The sequence below is a fragment of the Aethina tumida genome, chromosome 1, assembly GCF_024364675.1.
Source record: "Aethina tumida isolate Nest 87 chromosome 1, icAetTumi1.1, whole genome shotgun sequence".
Taxonomy (NCBI): domain Eukaryota; kingdom Metazoa; phylum Arthropoda; class Insecta; order Coleoptera; family Nitidulidae; genus Aethina; species Aethina tumida.
This window is the reverse complement of record NC_065435.1, coordinates 16,330,096-16,349,840: the sequence shown is the minus strand read 5'-3', so window position 1 is coordinate 16,349,840 and position 19,745 is coordinate 16,330,096. Positions and strand designations below refer to the sequence as shown.

Genomic DNA, 19,745 nt, shown 5'->3' with positions numbered 1-19,745 from the left:
TAACTTGAAGTACTTTTCTTAAATTATTATATTTTTATATAAACATTTTTAGAATGGTTATGACGTTAGGCTACGATACGATATCGAGGAACGTCAATGGAATAGGATATTCGCCTTTTGTGGTTTTCACATTAGGCTCCTCCACCATTTTTCCCGCTTGTATATTGATCACGACCCTGCAGGACAAAATAGGTAGAAAGGCTTTGGCAAGTGGTTCCTTGTTTGTCAGCGCGCTCTGTATGTTCGGTTCTAGTATGGCCCAAATTTTTCTGGTCGATCCAACACCGACACTCATTTTAATATTATCTATAATAGCACGTTTATCGATAAATATTACTTATAATTCAGGAGCTCAGTATGCTGTTGAATTAATCCCAACTGTCGTAAGGGGACAAGGTGTTTCGTTTATACATGTGGTGGGTTATGGAGCCAGTTTCTTCAGCCCATACATTTTGTATATGACTAACTTTTGGAAGCCAAGTCCGGAAGTTATTCTCGCCGCTTTGCTCATTATGGGTGCCATAGCTTGTCTCTTCCTGCCAGAGACATTAAACAGAACTCTTCCCGTTTCGCTGCAGGATGGTGAAAACTTCGGTGAAGGTGAGAAATGGTTTCACTTTGATTTTGGTAATAAAAAATTAACTTCGAGTACAACGGCATTAAATCCTGGTTTGTGTGGTAGTTCATATATGTAGTTAGTGTACTATTATAAAATTTTGTGAACAGTTAAAATAAAACTGAAATAAGTAAAATATGGTAATCAAAGGGGTTAATTTATTCTGTTTTATTTTTACTGTTTATGTAACTCCATTGTCTTCTGTGATTATAGCCAATAAATATTTACATTATTTAAATGATTAAATTAAAAATGTTAAACAACATTAAAAATTAGATTTTCTTTTGTGTCTGTGATATTACATAACATTTTCCCTAATTTTAATCTGGCGAAATCAAAAATGAAATTTTCTACAAAATAAATTGAAAAAATAGTTTTAATCAAGCTATAGTTGCTATAAAAATTTTAAATTAATATTTTTTTCTGTTCTCCATAAACTTATAAAAAGTTAGGTGAATTATCTTGTATAATAAATAGGGAATAATAAAACAATATAGAAATTTAAAAATGTTTATTTAAAATAAATATTCATAAAGTTAGGTATTCTATGTGATTTGAAAATATTAGCAGACTAGAAAGGAAACAGTAAAGACAAAGTCAGCTAGACTAGTACGTCTATTATTAACATTTTGAAACTGTCATGTAAATATAATTAATAACAATAAAAAGTACAACAAGTATTGCCATATTAATGGATCTTATTTGTCTAACTCTTAAAATCAATTTTTCTTTTTATTCTTATCAATTGAAGCCATAGTTTGCATAACCCTGGTCGGCACTTCAGCGAAAAGCAACGTACCAACAAATACTAAAACTGTTCCAAACCAATGTGCAATGGTAAATGGATTTTGGAAGTAGACTATGGAAAATATTAGAGACAGGAATTTCCTCAAAGTTATAACTAAAGTCACTGTCAGAGATGAGCACTCTGTTGTCAATACATAAACACTACTAATACATAAGTACTGAGTCACAACATTTAAAATTAAATAAGCCCAAATAATGGGAATGGCAAAATGTGCTATTGGAATCTCATAAGCTTCACTGTTGTTGGCTATTTGTATGTGTTCCCAAATGCTGGATGAATAGAGCAGGAATCCAGGCAAAGAATACAAATGCTGAAAAAACCAATATGTTAAAATTTACCCAATAAACGAATTTTAAAATAAAAAATAAATTACCGTGTAATACAGAGCTTCATTGGGGTGTTTTCCACGTCTAGCGTACAAGGATTCTTGATAAATGCCCATTCGAGCGGACAAAAGCAAAGCTCCAGTCAACAGAGAAATGCCTATGATCCACCAGAAGAAATAGTGGGGGTCTTCTTCAGGTGCCTCTGTATTATTCACAACCATATCACAGTCAGTACATGTCTGAAAAATTATTGATGATATTTAATTAATGTAAAGGACCATTAAAGGAACATCTTACCTTAGAACTTCCTTGACTTGAATAATATGTACAAATTATTATTCCTATTGTAATCATTAATACTGATACATATTTGCCCAAAGTGTATTGTTTTTTTAGTATAATTTTACCCATTATCAAATTTGCTATTAAGGATCCCTATAAAAATCAAATAAGAACAAAATAATATAATAAATGCTTCTGTTTCTGAGTAACATGAGTTGATTGTTTTAATTATATTTAAAATTTATTTATCATTATTCATTTTATTTTATGAATATATTCAAGGAAAAATAAATATTTGTGAAATGGCTAAAGGATTTTCATTTAACCTAATTTACCATGACTCAAAAGTCAATAATAGGATACCATAGTTTAAATTGTATTTAAGATTTTCCTTGTTGGATACTATTGGTAAAACATTTATAATTACATATTATTATGTAATTAATTATATATAATTGAACGTGATTACTGATAATTGACAATAACCTCTCATGTTATGTATTTTTATCCAGGTAATATTTTAATCTTTAAAAGTCTAATTAGAATAGTATCTAATGGATTAGAACGACACATGCATGTTTAATTAAAAATTTATCTTTAGACTTCAATAATTATTAATTTTACTATTTACTACTATTCCAATTAACAATAAAATTTATAATTGAAAATCAGTCATCATGCAAATCTTAATAATTAATAATTTTACTTTGGTTTTGCAATAAATTTATATTTATAACAATATTAAACATTTTTAAGAAAAACTCACCGCTCTGAAGATCATGTGTAATGGGACAGGGATATTGAAATTAAATGCCCAATTATTAACAACACTAGTAACAAAGAATAATGTTACCAAAATCATATAATCCTTAAGAGCTATCTTTGGTTTCACTGTACCAAATTTCGAGGTAAAAATAAAGCCATGTATTGCAATAAATAGAAACTGTAAGAATGTTATTAAATGACCACTGCCAGGGTCTAATCTAAAATTAAAAAATAATTAATAAGAATAATAATAATAAATTATAATATACTTACTTAATAATATACTCTAGGAAAACATTATTTAAGCCACAACCTAATAGTACTGTAAAAATAGCAAGTGCTGCCTTTGAATTCATTTTTATTATGTTAAAATGTGAGATGTTCAATGTGAAGCAAGTCTCATAGTCGAGTAACAGAAATCAGCGACCGTTCATGTAACTAATGATTTAAACACTCAATCTACAATTTAAAATTACAAGTCATTTTCTAAACAAACACATTACTCTTGATATTTGATAACAATATAAAATTGAATCAGCTATGGCAACTGTCTGCGTGCTTATTGTCTTATCAGTCTCACAAGTACTAGTGTGGACATTTGCATTTATGGGTTTTAGCCTCATATGATTATCAATTATTCCGCCAAGTTTGTAGATAACCACAAAATTTAACGTAACCTTGAAATTGTATACGCCGTACATATCATATTAGGTTTTTCCATGGTTATGTTCACGGATGTGTATCGAAATAGTGTTCGGCAAGTCGGTTTTTATCCGAACAAATTTAGCGCTGTCAGTGTCGTAGTTAATTCTGGTATCGTAAGATGATATTTTACTTATTTTCACCAACATATTACAAAGTTATTGTTTTCGTTTTCATGAAATTTTGTTGGCATTTTTTAGTTCTAAACAGCAGTTGATCAAATAAATAATATATTTAATGATCTTGTTAATCAAAACAGGGAATTTATTAAAAAATAAATATTTATAAGTTATTTAATCAATTTTTAAATTGAGTTTAAGCTGATTTAATCGAAGAAGTTAAATAAAATCAGTTATAATCATAAAATAAACAATAATCAACTAAATTTTTAAGGAGACCCAAAATCAACTAAGGATCTTGCATATATTTATTCTTATTAGACGACACGCCTGTGGCCATTGTGAACGTTACTTAACTTCGTTCCTAATCGGCTTTATTCGTATCATTTCAAATAAAAACGTTTATTATTTTTTAATTAGCCAGTTTCTAAAGTCACGCACATGATGTTAGTTCAAGAATTTAATATTCAGGATACTAACAGTTACATAGTGAAAATAAGCGCAAAGTTTATTCCAAGTCATTGCCTATGTGTTATTGACAGGTACGTCAAGTAAATATTTAGTTATATAATTGCTAAAACATTTACTGAACCTTAGACACACTGTATTATAGGTCCCAAAACAAATTTGTTTGTATCGATATTTTTAAAATAAAAAGCAAGTAGTAACCGACATAAAATGTAAAGATTTAGTTGTATTAAAAAGTGTTTTCGCATAGATGAATCTAAGAAATATTTATATAAAAAAAGATATATTTGACATTTTAAGGCTATGTAAAATCAAATATAAATCAAATTAGGTATGTCACCTAATATGTAGCACCGTCTAATTTTAATTAGATAATCATATTGCTCACTAGTTAGAATAATAAAATAAAATTATGGATAATAGTTCAGTAGATGATACAAGTAAATCAAGTAGAGACAATAGCATTAAAGACTTAGGTACATCTCAAACTAGCCTAAAAAGTACAAAAAGCGTAGACAAAACTAGCACAGGCAGTGGAAGTGCAAAGAACTCCATACAATTTAAGACACAAAATTCCCATGATAATGACAATCAGAAAGTACATCCAGATGCTTCTCTAAAAGTGCCTCATAAAATCATAGCCAACTGGCGACAGGCATGTGACCGAACAAAAGATAAGACTAAGGATTTGTTGAAACGTTGGAGGACCCTCCCTGAAATTGAAGCTGAAAACGCCATGAAAAAATCTGGTATCGATATGGAAAAAGAGGAAAGCCAAACTGAAAGTTGTGGATGGAGTGTACATGTTTGGAGTAAGTTTATTGTCTCAAAATTTACATCATAATTGTTAGATATTGGGGAATCCCACATTATTAATATTTTTAAAATTAACTCTATTGCATTGAATATAGTAAAATTTATCATGTGTCATGTTAATATATAACATTTTATATATGTATAAACATATTTAATTTATTACTCATGTTAAATTTGCAACCAAAATATTGAATGTAGGCTTAGATCAAATCATCTAATGCAATGCAATATTTTAAAAATAATGTTTTTAATTAATTAATTATTATTCTGTGAAAAACAGCTTTTAATATTTAGTATTATACAGGCAGAACAATTATTTTTTTTAATAATTTGTGTTATGTACACACCCACCTAATGATTTAATAATATTTTGATAGTACATAAAGTAACAATTTATTCACGCGTTAAATCAATATTAGTTATATAGGAAAATCACTCTTTTACACATTATTTTTTGCCTTATTATAATTAAAAAAAGGTTGCTTGAATTTACTAATATTAATTAAATAAAAATTAGGATTATTATTTATGCTGTATTTAGTTGTATGTTAAACTGATTTTAATTTTATAGTCATTGTTTGTATGTTCATGTATGTAAATGCATTCATTGAATGGACATTTAGGTATTGATTACTAATCCATTGAATAATTTATGTGTAAGTGTTCATTCATTTTTACAGTATTGTCAGTTTACCTTATGATAATAAAAATACCACAAATTGAAATCAATTACTAGAGTTTACATTCTGAATAATAACTGAAAATTGTCGTAAAAATTTAAAATTGACAACATAATTTTACTTTAAAATTTGACCCAAGATTTTATTTTATTAAAATAAATTTGTTTTGAATTATTTTAGCTACTTGGGTGGATAGGTTTAGTATTGACTCTGAATTAGCTGATGACAAAGAAGGTTATCAGTTAACACCAGTCCAAAATTGCAAATTTTCTCATTTCTTCACTTGTTTGTTGGACCACGACCAAGATAATTTAATTAGCGAACAGGATTTTGAAACTTTGATCGAGGTACGTGGACATTATGCATAATTTTTTGACTAAAAGGAGCTCCTCAAGTTAACGCACCCATTGTCTAAGTACTTGGGAATGTATTTTTCAATTTTTTACATGCTTTCGTGGATACAGAGGCTTAGGCATTTTGCAGATTGGTCTGTAAATTCACCTGAATTTAATATTTTACGTGAGGTAGAACGTGGTTTTATTGAAACGTTTTTACATGATATTAATGATGAGAAATTGGGTAAACGTATATAAAAATTAACATTTAAAATGAATGCTTAATGATGTTTATAGGTTTTCAAGTGAATGATCTAACTTACATAACTAAAGAAGGATGGCTGCACAAATGGTCAGAATTAGTTTGTGGATCAAGAAACCTATCAGACTTTCCCATTTGGCTACAATTCTTTGTAAAAGTATTGTTTCAAGTGATAAATAGAAGCGGTATAAATAATGTCTTAAACGTTTGTTGAGTATCACAGAAAAGTTTTTTAGGGAATGGAATAATAACGAGAGATGAGCTTAGTTCATTTTATTCTTCAGTTCTAGGCTTAGATACGGTAAAAGTGGGAGAAATTCTAGATCATGCGTATCAAGCTATGACATCGGTAAGTTGCATTAAACCAACTTGTCCCAAATTGTTTAATAAATATAAAACTAATTAATATTTAGTTTGCATCTGAATTGATTTATTGATACAGCAATTTGGGACATCACCAACTGTATATAACCCTTAACGTGTTTTTTAGAATGGTGACCATCCCCTATTGTTTAAAGCGTATCGCCTGTGTTTTGCAAATTATTTATTAGGTAGATATCCTAATGGCCCAGGTCAATATATTTTGGGTGCCCCTCCAAGTACAATGTCATCTGTTATGTTCCCTGTAGATTATTCAGCATTGAATGCACAACCTGAAGATCTAGAGCAATACATCCCTGACCAAAAATCTAATAGACGTAGTGTTATTGTATGACTTATTTAAACTTTTCTTTTTTAAAAATACACGCCACGTGCACAAGTATATAAACAGCAATATTTTTACACAAGTGCACCTTTCTAAAATGAAATTCTAAAATCTATGTGATATCTTTATACATTGTTGTATACTTGTTATTTGTTAAGTCAAATTCACTTTTTTTGATTAGTTATTTAATTTTAAAATCAATTGCATATGTTACATGCAACAATGTTATTTATTAGACGTATTTTTTAAATTCATATTTAGTGTAAAAGTTTTAAACAACCTCAAAATGACAATAACTTGCTGATTTATGGTACTATAAATTATTTGCAAGAGTACAAGTTCGATCATAAAGAAATAATGTTTTATGACATTATAATAATTAACACTCACTGATTGAGCTTGTGCTGCATTGTTCTTTATGTTTTAGAATATTCTGCCTATCTCATCTATTTGCTTCTCTTTTCGTAAACGATTAATAAAAAAAATAATTAGATATAGTCATGAAAATTGGGGTTGTCAGCTCCATAAACATCGATATTTCTTGATTATCACAAGAAATAACTATATGAAGTTACCTAATAAAATGTATTTAAATGGATTTAAGACTGAACAAGTTTTCTACCAGTTTATTAATTAAAAATATTTCATCATGTTAAAATAAAGTGTTAAAATACGTTGTTCTGTGATCACAATAAACAAATAATTAAATTAATCCTAAACTATGTATGATTTTGTATGTCCTTAAGTTTTAACTGGTAGATATCTTGCCTGTGTCAGAATGAACAGCCATTTGCGAAAATACATACTGCCAAACCAAAAATTATATTGCCTTAGTGGGTTTTAAAGCATCAGAAGACTCCAATAGATATTAAGCAATGTGGTTTGATAGCTTTAAATACCTCAACCTTTGTCAATATAGGCACATATGGCTAGGCTAGGTGATCCAAAATCTAATAACATATCATAATTTCGAAATACATATATTTATTGTTCATAAATTATATAACATTGTTACAGCTTCATATGTCAGATTGTGATTGGCTTAAATACATCTTAATTACAGCCTGATAAATGATTAGCATATTTTTTTGTGAAATGAATTATGGTTTCAATAACAAGTTTACAAAAACAATTTATTTCTTGCATTGAATACTGTTAAATTTCTGACATTTTTATATATTCATAGATTAGGTAATGCCATAAAAGCCGTTCACATTAGGTTTTATTAAATTGATTTAACTCCAACTATGATTCATTTCACATGTATATAAAATCATGTTTTTTTAGATACGTAGATTGTAAAAATTGAATTAATATTTATATTATTATATACATTTTTATATATTAAAATAGATGATGCATGATGTTTATAATAATATAGACTTGTTATATCTAAAAATTATTATAGAGCTAGGGACAGTTAACTAAAGTTATAATTAGTAAATATATACACAAAATATGTATACAAATTTATATAAGTCCTTGCATACATATCTTTAAAATTGTTAATCTTTTTAAAGCTTTATACTGCAAAATGCCAGCTTGTAAGTATACATATATATATAGGACCAGTGGGCACAAGAATTCTATAAATACAAGTAAATTAGCACAAAGCAATAAAATGATTAGATATGCGTTTTGTTTTATTTTTTCCTTACATCAAAGACACAGTGAGCAACATTCTTTGATTTGAGTATTAACTCCGTTCAACTTTGAAATAAATAATTAACTGGATAAGTGGAATTTAAAATTAAAATAATAATTATTTCAGGGAGATGCTTATTTTTTATTACCAAATATTTCATTAAATAACGACATAAATTCCTTTCAGGAACAATTTCTTTATAATTTTTAATATTGAGAAAAAGAAATAAATAGAATGTGGTTTATTAAAACAAATATTTATTATATACAACATAAATTAAAAATTTTTACTTTATTGGTTGGTTATCAAGTGCCGAAAAGCAGTCATCCAAGTACCACATTCTGCTGAAGATTCCATCATTAATTTTAATTGTAATTCATTAGCTTTATTCACATCTTTGTCACATATACTCTGGACTAACTCATGTATTGTCTTTTGAACACTTTGAGTAAATTTCCCATTTTGCCACATATTTTTCATTAGCTCAATCCTCTGCTTAACATCTTCATTATTTACACCAGTTAACAGGTTATTTAGACTTTCAGACGTTGAAGCAAATTCATTTTGCAATATGTCAAAACTTTCAGCATTTGAGCCAGATGGTGGAGTTGTTGGTTGTAATGGTTTTACAGGAGGAACTAATGGAGGTAAAGTCGGGGGCTTCGAAGGATCCAGAGGGGCCGCAGATTGACTATTTAATGGAAATGCCACCCGTTTGTTTGTTATACGCGATTTCGGAGGTGGATTTGAAGGGCTGTAATTTAACATTGGAGGATCATTCCAACCGGGATCAACTAAAAGGAATTATATTAGTTCTTTTTGTTCTATTTATCGAAAACTAAACGTTACCTTTTTTTTCTTTACTCATTGTTTCTGATATAATTATTGTTTATATCCAGTTGTCAACAGTGCTCATAACCTACATTCTTCTTCTTCCCTCTAAAATGAAATCGACGTTTCCAAATAATCTGGTTAAGGTCAATTTCATTCAATAAATCACCAATCTGTCTTCGATGAATGGGATTGTATACTACTATGTGTTTAAACTGTCAAATTTATATGTAAACAATTGACGAAATAACAATGTAAACACAGAAGTACAGATCTCTGTTTTTAACGCACTTCAAAAAATATCTCCGAGTGATTCACTACCGTCAGGTAGTGTTTAATCTGCATAGGGGAATTTCTTTGGATCTGTGAGGTAGTGTGCGTAGTGTGTTTGTAACTACGTTACGACAAAGTCAAACAGTGAACGCGACTGGGTCTGAATAATGTTTTTTATCTGACGCTCAGATTATTTTTTATCTACGATTTTAATTTTATGTATTAGGTAAGTAAGATAAGTAGATAACAGTTTCGTATATAAATCGCGAGTGTTTAGTGTTGTGATTTTAAATTAGGCTGAGTAACTGACTGAATATGCCACTCCCATTCAATATTCATCACTCATGTTTCTTAAGTTTTTAACAAATAAATATAGTTGTATATATTTAATATTTGCTTTTACAATAAATATGTTGTTTTTTAGACATGTGGTTTGTATTTCTTCTCCAGTACTGTGTACTGGGATTAGCACAGGAAATTCAAAATACAAACAATTACCAACCAAATGAGTATGGACCAAATGACCCAGTGAATAATTTTAACCCGAACAATTACAATCAAAATCCCAATGGATACCCTACAAATCCCAATGGATACCCCACAAATCCTAATTTTAATATGTACAATACTGTGAATTATAACACCAATACATATGTAGGAAGCAGTGGTTACTATGAAGATTTAAAGTGCCCAGAACATTGGTACCAATTCCAAGATTCATGCTACAGATTCATTAAATCACCCTTAAAGGCATATAATGAAGCAAAGAGGATCTGTCAGGTTGGTGATTTTAAATTTGCTAAATTAAAACTTAATTATGAGTAGGTGTTTGTTGTCAAGAATTGTGCTAATGTAGTCAATTTAGTATTAATATCAAAATACATTATTAAACTTTGTCTAAAAATTATGATAAATAAGATTTTAAATAACAAGAGACGTTTTTAAGTACTAAAAAATTTTTAGACATTTTCGGCGGATATTAGTGGATGCGACCTCGTGTCAATATCATCCCCAGAAGAGCATGGTTTTCTTATCCACCACTTAAATTGGATTGATCCCCAGCGTCGTAGATGGTACATTGGTGCAAACCAACAAAGTGGAAGCTTTTACACAAATCCAGATGGTAAACCATTCATAAATATTGAAAATGCCATCTTGCCAGTGCAGGACCCATATGGCAAAGATTATTTGGCATATAATTTCTCTAGGAACCTCATGCACTGGGCATTCCAACCAGTTAGAGGAGATGAGCCTTTATTATTTATTTGTGAGGCTCACATACAGGCTGTACAAAGATTGGTTACTGATGAGAGGAGCTACACGTATGGTATTGATATTCAAAATCCAGATAGAATTCCGAGAGGGCCTTATTTCATTAAACAACCAGTTGATGCCACTTTTGATACATCTAAAAGGAATTTGTACAATGATATTAGCTTAAGTTGTTTAGCTGGTGGTTATCCCACACCCACTTATGAGTGGTTCAGGGAGAATTATGAAAATGATAGACTGGTTGCAAGGAAAATAGATCCCTTGGTTGACGACCGTTACACAATAAGTGGAGGAATGTTGATTATAAATAATCCCCAGCAAAAATTGGATCATGCAACATACCATTGCAAAGCATCAAACCGATTTGGCACAATAATTTCCGAAAGTGTTCAGTTGAATTTTGGTTTCATCCTCGAATTCGTACTGAAGCGCTCTCCTGAGACAGGTGATCAAAATTGGGGTAAATCAATCTATTGTGATCCCCCAAATCACTTCCCTTCAGTAAAATATTCCTGGTCCAGGGACTATTTTCCAAATTTCGTCGAAGAAGATAAAAGAGTTTTCGTTTCAAATGATGGAGCTTTATATTTCTCAGCTTTAGAAACTATTGACAGGGCTAATTACAGTTGTAGTGTCCAGTCTGATTTTTCAGAATCTGGTAGGAATGGTCCATTTTTCCCATTGAGAGTGAATCCTCACTGTAAGTATTTGAAATATTTATTGATCCTTTTTTATTGTTAATTTTATAATTTTAGCCAACTATCAACAGCTGAAGTTCCCTAATAATTTCCCTAAGGCCTTTCCAGAAGCTCCCACAGCTGGAAAGGATGTGAGACTAGAATGTGTGGCATTTGGATAGTAAGTTTTTCAAAAAAAAAAACGGTTTATTTTTAATAATTTTACTTTATCTCAGCCCTGTGCCAAGTTACAATTGGACTAGAAAAGATGGACAACTCCCAAAACATGCCTATTTAACTAGTTTTAATAGGGTGTTGATTATACCTAAGGTACGAGTTGAAGATGAAGGTGAATACATATGCAGAGCATACAACGACCGCGCAAGTACTGAACACAGCGTTGTCTTAAACATTCAAGGTACCCCACAACATTTTTTTAAACTACTTTTATAACAAAATATATTTGTTTAGCTGAACCAAATTTCACCATTCCACTGACTGACAAACACATAGACAAAAAAAGTCAGCTGGTTTGGACCTGCGAAGCTTTCGGCATCCCCGATGTAAATTATACGTGGTGGAAGAACGGACGTCAATTGGTAATGGGATATCTTGAACCTGAAGACGCAGCTAGAATTAAAATTCAAGACAATGTTTTAACAATTAACTATTTGGACGATGAAAGAGACCCAGGAATGTATCAATGTAGGGCTTCCAATACTTTAAAAACCACATATTCTTCCGCCCAATTACGAGTATTAGGTAAAATAGTACCTAATAAATCTGAAACAGTTATTCATTTATTGTATTTCAGCATTTAAACCCTCGTTCAAGAAACGACCATTGGAGTCTGAAACGTATGCTGCAGAACAAGGTAACGTCACTTTAAAATGTAATCCAGAAGCTGCACCTCGGCCCAAATTCATCTGGCTCAAGGATGGAAATCAGATAGGGCCGGGAGGACACAGAAAAATATACGAGAACGGTAACCTGTTAATTAGTCCGGTATCACGAGACGACGAAGGTGTTTACACTTGTCGGGCAACGAACGAATTGGGTGTGGACGAGTCAAAAGGAAGACTGATTGTATTACGCGGCCCTCGACTTATTGAACAACTTAATCCGAGAATCGTGGCGAACGTGGGCGCCAACATCGATTTACGTTGTTATGCGGTCACTGATGAGATGTTAGACGTTGCATACATTTGGACTCACAATGGAATGACGATCAGGGATATAGACGTTAAAAATTCTTACAACAGACTAAAGGTGGATGGTGGTTATTTGAGGATAATCAACGCTACCTTCTCAGATGCAGGAGAATACAAGTGTGTAGTAAAATCAGCTGTTGGCAGAATCTTTTCGAAGTCGGACTTGATCGTTGAAGGGCCACCAGGACCTCCGGGAGGCGTCCAAATCGTTAGTATACAAAAGAATTCTGCCACAATCAGATGGACTGACGGTGCTAATCACGGTTCTCCAATTCAATTGTACACAATCAGTGGTAGAACACTGTGGAACAGCACATGGGTGAACATTTCCGAAGGAATTGATGCCAGGGAAATTGACAGGTACACGGGAAGGAAGGAAACCACGATAGAGAATACAAACAGTAACTGGTTAACTCCTTGGTCCGTTTACGAGTTTAGAGTAGCAGCTATTAATGCTTTGGGCGTTGGTCCACCGTCAGCTCCAAGTCCACGGCAATCAACACCTGCTGACAGACCCTACATTGCACCAAGAAATATTGGAGGTGGAGGCGGAAAGATTGGGGATCTTACCATCACATGGACACCACTTAGACCCGACGAACAAAACGGAAACGGTATTCACTATAAGATATACTGGAAACGTAAGGATTATGAGACGGAATTCCAAAGCAAAACGTTAAAAGAGTTTGGCAATATTGGAAAAGCTGTAGTCCACATCCCCATGGAGTTTTATTACACTGAATACGTGGTAAAAGTTCAAGCAATAAACGACATTGGTCCAGGCCCCATTAGCCATGAGATTATCATTTATTCTGCTGAAGACATGCCTCAAGCAGCACCACAGTTAGTGGTAGCAAGATCCTACAACTCGACGGCTTTAAATGTCAGTTGGGTGCCCATTTCGCAAACAAGAGAACAAATCCGGGGCAAACTCATTGGTCATAGGCTCAAGTATTGGAAGAAAGACTCCAATGAACAAGACAGTGTTTATTATCTTTCAAGAACAACCAGACCTTGGGCTGTTATTGTTGGTTTGCAGCCGGACACTTATTATTTCGTCAAAGTCATGGCCTACAATGCAGCTGGAGAAGGTCCCGAGAGTGAAAGGTACTTAGAAAGGACGTACAGGAAGGCACCTCAAAAACCGCCGTCGTCCGTGCATATTTATGCGAAGGACCCTTCTACTCTCAAAGTTGTGTGGCGTTACGTTCAACCATCGTTGGAGGAAGAACCACTGCAAGGATACAAGGTAAGAAAAACACCAAGGTTTTACAATCGTGAATTCATTGTTTTGGATTATTATTATTATAGATTCGTGTTTGGGAAATGGATCAAGACTTGAGTACTGCGAACGACACAATTATACCATTTGGTGGTAAATTAGAAGGATACGTGCACAATTTGTCTCCGGGAAAAGCATACAAACTTCGTGTCCTCGCCTTTTCTAATGGTGGCGATGGAAGGATGAGTTCACCAGAGCTCACATTCCAAATGGGTGAGTTGGTCAAATTTAATTAATTTCTATGTTTTTTTCTTTCGGTTTTTTATCGTTCTTTATTAATGGTGATAATGGGTAAGTATATTTTACCTAATTTTAATTATTATAAAATGGTGAAACACGAATACAGTTGTTTTGACAATTTATTATTTTTTAAGGTGATCCAAAAAATTACAGGAGTGGAAGTGAAGGTTCTGCCATGAGTTTCTTAGTACTAATCGTTACAATTTGCCTTAGTATATACAATAACATAAACATAAATGTGATTTAAATTAATCTCATATCATTATTTTATTTTTTAATGCAATATTTTTCCGATCCGTCTTTATAGTATTGTACAAAAGTATTGTGTATATAAGTTTTTAGATTCGTACATAATAGCATAGCTAATTAGAAATAGTATTACAAAATGTGTTATTAAAATCCGTCCATTTATATATAATGTTTAAGTTTTGGAGGCACTGCATCATGGTACTAAATATTAGAGCTTGGCATTCGAATATTTATTGAATATTCAAATACTTTTGAATACATATTTGAATATTAAAGTATTTGAATTTTCATACTCAAATTATATAGAATTTATACATCATTTAAGATGTTTAATTATAATTCGTAATAAAAAATTAATTTTATTTAAAATTGTTGAAAAATAAAAATCTTTTTATTACGCAACTATTGAAATGACCGAAATTTTATTCAAATGTTCGAATTATCTTATTGATACGTTTGAATTCTGAAATTCCGCACTAAAAATGTATTGTAAAATTTTGCACAGTTTAAATAATTCTGACGCACTGTTAGCCAACAAAGTACAAACATTAAACAAAATCGATTTAGTCTAATGTATTGCATGCCTTATCATCTACAATGAAGCAAAATATAGTACCTGTACATAAATAAATTTATCTATATACATCAAAATTATAGACTGCAGTTAAAACTTCGTATGTATAGTTATGAATGCATTTAATCTGTTTTTATTTTGCTTCATCGTGAAATGTTGAAGTTATATTAAATATTTTTTATATTTACCTTTTTCAATAAAATTTTTACACTAATTTATTAGTATATTTATTATTATTATTGTATTGGTGAATATTATAAGAAACCTAAGGAGGACTATGAGGTCGAATTAAAACACAAGAGAAATTTGTAATTGTTGGAAAATGTAAATAACGAACACCCTGTATTAGTTTTGACAGTAATAATAATGGCTCCTTATGGATGGAGGATCCTTAGTTAACATGTATGCCAAAAATGAACTCTTCAGCATCAAAATTGAAGGTTTTACAGACATTTTTGTTGCAACCATTAATCTGTCAAAATTTTTGAAAAGTAATAGATATCTTAAAAAACTATTGGGTTTAGGTATAGGCCATAGTGTTCTAGTAGTTCAAGTCCAGTTTCAATTGCTATAAGAATTTTACATTAAAACCTTTTTTCATTTTCCATAAACTCATAATTAATAAATTAATTGAAGAAACCCTTATTTATTCAATGTTTGATATCAGATGTGAATAATTCGTATAATATTCTTCTATAATTTAATAAAATTCACATCTGGTTTCAGGGACCAATATGTAACATTACAAATATTTCAGAAAGGAAACTGATTAAAAAAAAATAATATTTGAATTCTACAGAAAATTTCACCCTATAAAATTTATGTTTTCTCAATCTACAAATTAAATCAACGTAATGTCAATTATGAGTCAACTCTGTAATTTGAAGGGTACTGTTCTTTGAAAGTTGCCTTTAATATCTGTCGTTGAAGTTTCATACTGAAACTTTCAGTTTCATGAGTGCTTTCAGATGACTTTAATAAGGTTACGTAGAACTCTGCTTTCCACGTATTACGTTTCCTATATTCACCAGCAGATGACCCCAGCTATTTCAAAAAATATTTTGGTAACTAAGCAACACTTCCCTATTTATTTGAAAAGTTAATTCGTATACTTACTTCACAATGTCTAATAACAGTTGCAAAAATTGCCATTTACATTTGTTAATGGAAAATAAAAGAATCGACTGGTATGTATTAAATTATTGTTTTGTAATAATTTTATACTAAAAAAATACTTTAGGTTCAATGAATTAAGTTTAAAAAATATTCAGTTGTTGAAGGAATTACGCAAACAAGAAGAAAATATTATTGATGCGGAGAAAAAAATAGCGAATCGAAATACTAAATTAATTGAAAACAGCACCTCAACTCTCGCAAATTATCTTAAACTATTACTGGCACAGGTAGGTAAGTATTTACAAGAATTTCATTTATGTTAACTATATAAATTAGTTAAATGCTTCAGAAACTGAGAAAGATGATAAACATGAAATTGTTTATCATCTCAAACATGCTTTACGTAAGTATGATGATGTATTGAACTCCTGGGGTGAACAGTATAGGAGATTCGATGCGGCCCTGTTACAAAAAGAAAACGATTTCTCTTCAAAACTTGTTCTATTCGAAGAAATGTAAGTTATTGAATCATTGTATAATTTTTAGTAATAGTATTTATTTTTAGGCTGGAATATTATAGAGAAAGCCTCTTTGATGAAATGAAGCAGTTCCATGAAATAAAGGCAGTCCTATCTGAGGAAGCAAGTAAACTGCAATCAAAAATTAAAACAAATAAAGTTGTAAATATTACCGACAATAAATCAAGTGAGTTGTATAAAAAATACAAGGCATTATTAAAACAAAATCAAAGCGAACTTAAAATGAAAGAAGACTTAATAGATAAATTAAGAGCCGACAGAAAAATGTTATATATTAAAATTTCTAAAATAAAACAAGAAAATGAAGAAAAAGAAAGCGCTTCTAAAAGTGAAATAGAAAAACTAAAAGTGTCACTTAACCACTGGAGAGACAAGTATAACAAGTTAGAAAATCGAAGAAAGCTCGAGTTAACGAGATCGGGCATTGTATAGTATGAAAAAACTTTCTCAATCAATTAACCACTTCACTGATTCGAGGGGAGTAGCACGAGCGATAACTAGAAGTCTGTATGCACTTTTATGTTCCCGACAGTTGCTGATATTTTTCTGATTTAAATATTATCTGTATTGTATTATTATTTTATATTGTATATCAATTCATAAATTGTGTGGATATTGGTTAATAAATAAATACAAAACTCATTGTCTTACAATCATTTTATGGCCCTTAAAATTAGGTATAATCGACCCTTATTTCCGTTTAAAATTTTCGAAGCGCAAACTCTTGGGCGATGGAGTACGAATGAACTTGTATAATTATTACATGAGTTCTTACCCTATTTTATGCATCTTAAAATGTCTTTATTTGAGTTTATTTTAACTGGAAAATGTATGAAATAAAACAAACATTTGCACATTTTAAATTTTATTAACAATGAAAATTACACAACAATTAGATTAATACATATATAATACAATTCAAAAATTGATGTGTAATTGCCAAAACATGGTAACCCAGTTTTAGTAGTTATGTATTACATATTTTTCTTATCATATATTACACATAATTTATATACATTTTAACACTTATAACCTTTAGGAAAGACGTAGGTATAAAACATGATGACAAGTGATAAAGATAGAGATATGTAGTTTACACTAATTAACATTATTTTATTTATTTAACTTGATATTTACAAATATAAAGATATTTTTTTGTACAATGCATACTTCACAAATACGTATATGCATGTATCTTCACAAATATTATCATCCAATATTTGAGTTTAAAAATTTACAATAAAATATTGGTAGACAGAATATAAGCGTAACAAATAAAGATATTTAGTGCGAAATGTTTATAAAGCACTAATTTTATTATTAATACTAACATATTATTTCCCTTTGAATCAAGGTTTTTCAAATTATTCCAATATTATAGCTATTTAATGTCTTTAATAGTACCATAGAACACATCAAAAAATCAATTTAACACATCACATTGACTGCTCTTATGTTATTCGTTATTAAAAGTTTGGTAAAATTGTGACATATGATATGGAAGTTGGAAACCCAACTGTTTTTTTACACAAGCAGTAACTCAATAAATGAGCAATAGTTAAGCTCCAAAGTTGCTCCTATATTTATATATTGAGCATATAACCAGCCAAGACATTTTTCATATTAGACAACGGGGCTCAAGTTGTCTCACATGAGAGATGATCATAACTGGTTTCACTTAACAAGTACTTAAACGGTAACTTCTTCGGTAAATCTACTCTTATCATCTAAATTAATAACAATCGCATGCGTCCTTGCATGTCCCGACTTAAGATACTTCCCATTACGATCTACAGAAGGACTTTCATTTCTGTCTTCTTTGGTCGTCAGCTCTATTGAAGCATCTTTGCTGCTACTAGCAATTTCTTCGAGCACTTTCTCTTTGTTCATGTTGCTGCCAGCGTCGTTGTTGGTTTCGGTTTCGGATGCAAAGGAGACGCTCTGTCGTTTGGTTTTAACCGGAGGCTCTTCCAAAATGATATCGTTGACGGTTTGTTCCGGTACAACGCACAGGGTGTTGTTTATTTTCGACAGCGTTCTTTCCGGTTGATCGTGGCTCCTGGCTGCGTCTTGCATCGCAGTTATTTTCGATGCCAAGTGACGGTTGCCCATTCTCATGTTCTTCTCTTTGAGCACTTCCAGTTGGGTGTAGAGTCTTAGGAATTCTTCTTGGACGTCTTGTTCGGTGTATTTGGAATAATCGAGTCCTCCCATTGACGAGTTTGTGCTCGTGTATTGGGAATTGCCAGAGCGGGCTTTGATGAATTTGGACGTTGGGGTCTTGGACATCATTCCGGAGCTGTCTTCGCTTGAGTCGTGGTTTTTGAACACCAAAAATGCCTGAAAGAGAAGAAAGCAATGAGAGTTTCATGTGTTATTTAGTTAGAACTGAACAGAACTGAAAACTATGGACACGTGTATGGCTTCTTAGAAAGGAGGAGATGAGGAACCTGTTAATCGAGTTAGAGACACAAGCTAAAAGGATACAATATTCAATACAGTAAGTAAATTACAGGAACAATTAAGTACCAAGGTGGATGAATTGAAAATGGAGGAACAAACTCAACCAACTAAACAGATATTTTACATATTTATATATTTGTAAGCATATTGCTTTCAAACTGAAATAGAATTGTATACTTTTTCAGGAAGTTTCGTTAATAAAATCTATATTTGTGTCTGGGATTTGAGATTGATGCTTTCCACTGGTGTAAGGGCAGATTACAGTGCTAGTATCTAAATAAACTGTGGAGGTCCCAGTTAAACAGAATGACGATGCTGTAACAGAGAGCTTTGTTCTACATTTCGATCGTGGTAGTTGACGTTAATTGACATGCCAAAGGCAAATTCACTGGTATTACTGAGGATAAAGAATTATCTCGAACTTGATTTCGACATCGGCAGTGTATTTTATAAAAAAATGAATAAAATTTGTTTTTTTGCTTTCATAA

At 31.2% G+C, this 19,745-nt stretch overlaps 7 protein-coding genes across 9 annotated transcripts in view; 4 read left to right on the top strand and 3 right to left on the bottom strand.

The window, feature by feature from the left end:
• LOC109596146 (organic cation transporter protein-like) overlaps positions 1-19,745 on the top strand; it is a 282,887-nt gene that overhangs the window by 2,965 nt on the left and 260,177 nt on the right. For 2 of the 3 annotated variants that reach the window (XM_049961754.1, XM_049961755.1), the window contains exon 5: positions 53-1,304. In XM_049961754.1, the coding sequence (XP_049817711.1) occupies positions 53-695 (643 nt within the window). In that variant the 3' untranslated portion in view covers positions 696-1,304. Of the gene's footprint in view, positions 1-52; positions 1,305-19,745 lie in introns of those variants that run through there. The other variant, XR_007547074.1, reaches the window with a different exon arrangement.
• On the bottom strand, positions 1,113-3,448 carry LOC109595492 (UDP-xylose and UDP-N-acetylglucosamine transporter). The gene is made up of 5 exons (XM_020010886.2): positions 3,071-3,448; positions 2,799-3,015; positions 2,048-2,185; positions 1,798-1,989; positions 1,113-1,734 (listed from the first exon to the last, which is right to left on the bottom strand). The coding sequence occupies exons 1-5, from the start codon at positions 3,151-3,153 to the stop codon at positions 1,336-1,338; spliced, it is 1,029 nt and encodes a 342-aa protein (XP_019866445.1). The 5' UTR covers positions 3,154-3,448; the 3' UTR covers positions 1,113-1,335.
• On the top strand, positions 4,072-8,519 carry LOC109594098 (uncharacterized). The gene is made up of 6 exons (XM_049961757.1): positions 4,072-4,898; positions 5,763-5,929; positions 6,047-6,161; positions 6,215-6,364; positions 6,416-6,528; positions 6,670-8,519. Exons 1-6 carry the CDS (start codon positions 4,499-4,501, stop codon positions 6,892-6,894), a joined length of 1,170 nt encoding a protein of 389 aa, XP_049817714.1. The 5' UTR covers positions 4,072-4,498; the 3' UTR covers positions 6,895-8,519.
• On the bottom strand, positions 8,757-9,550 carry LOC109603337 (steroid receptor RNA activator 1-like). The gene is made up of 2 exons (XM_020019860.2): positions 9,380-9,550; positions 8,757-9,324 (listed from the first exon to the last, which is right to left on the bottom strand). Exons 1-2 carry the CDS (start codon positions 9,396-9,398, stop codon positions 8,822-8,824), a joined length of 522 nt encoding a protein of 173 aa, XP_019875419.1. The 5' UTR covers positions 9,399-9,550; the 3' UTR covers positions 8,757-8,821.
• Positions 9,737-15,353, top strand: LOC109603238 (contactin-like). The gene is made up of 9 exons (XM_020019754.2): positions 9,737-9,860; positions 10,059-10,414; positions 10,598-11,606; positions 11,662-11,764; positions 11,820-12,001; positions 12,055-12,345; positions 12,398-14,043; positions 14,106-14,289; positions 14,451-15,353. Exons 2-9 carry the CDS (start codon positions 10,061-10,063, stop codon positions 14,561-14,563), a joined length of 3,882 nt encoding a protein of 1,293 aa, XP_019875313.1. The 5' UTR covers positions 9,737-9,860; positions 10,059-10,060; the 3' UTR covers positions 14,564-15,353.
• On the top strand, positions 16,481-17,433 carry LOC126264318 (uncharacterized). The gene is made up of 3 exons (XM_049961756.1): positions 16,481-16,546; positions 16,605-16,770; positions 16,821-17,433. Coding segments are annotated over exons 2-3 (408 nt in total). The 5' UTR covers positions 16,481-16,546; positions 16,605-16,768; the 3' UTR covers positions 17,227-17,433.
• LOC109599632 (probable G-protein coupled receptor 158) overlaps positions 18,484-19,745 on the bottom strand; it is an 82,295-nt gene continuing 81,033 nt past the window's right edge. Inside the window, exon 9 of the mRNA XM_049961865.1 lies at positions 18,484-19,134. Coding sequence (XP_049817822.1) covers positions 18,484-19,134 — 651 coding nt within the window. The remainder of the gene's footprint in view (positions 19,135-19,745) is intronic.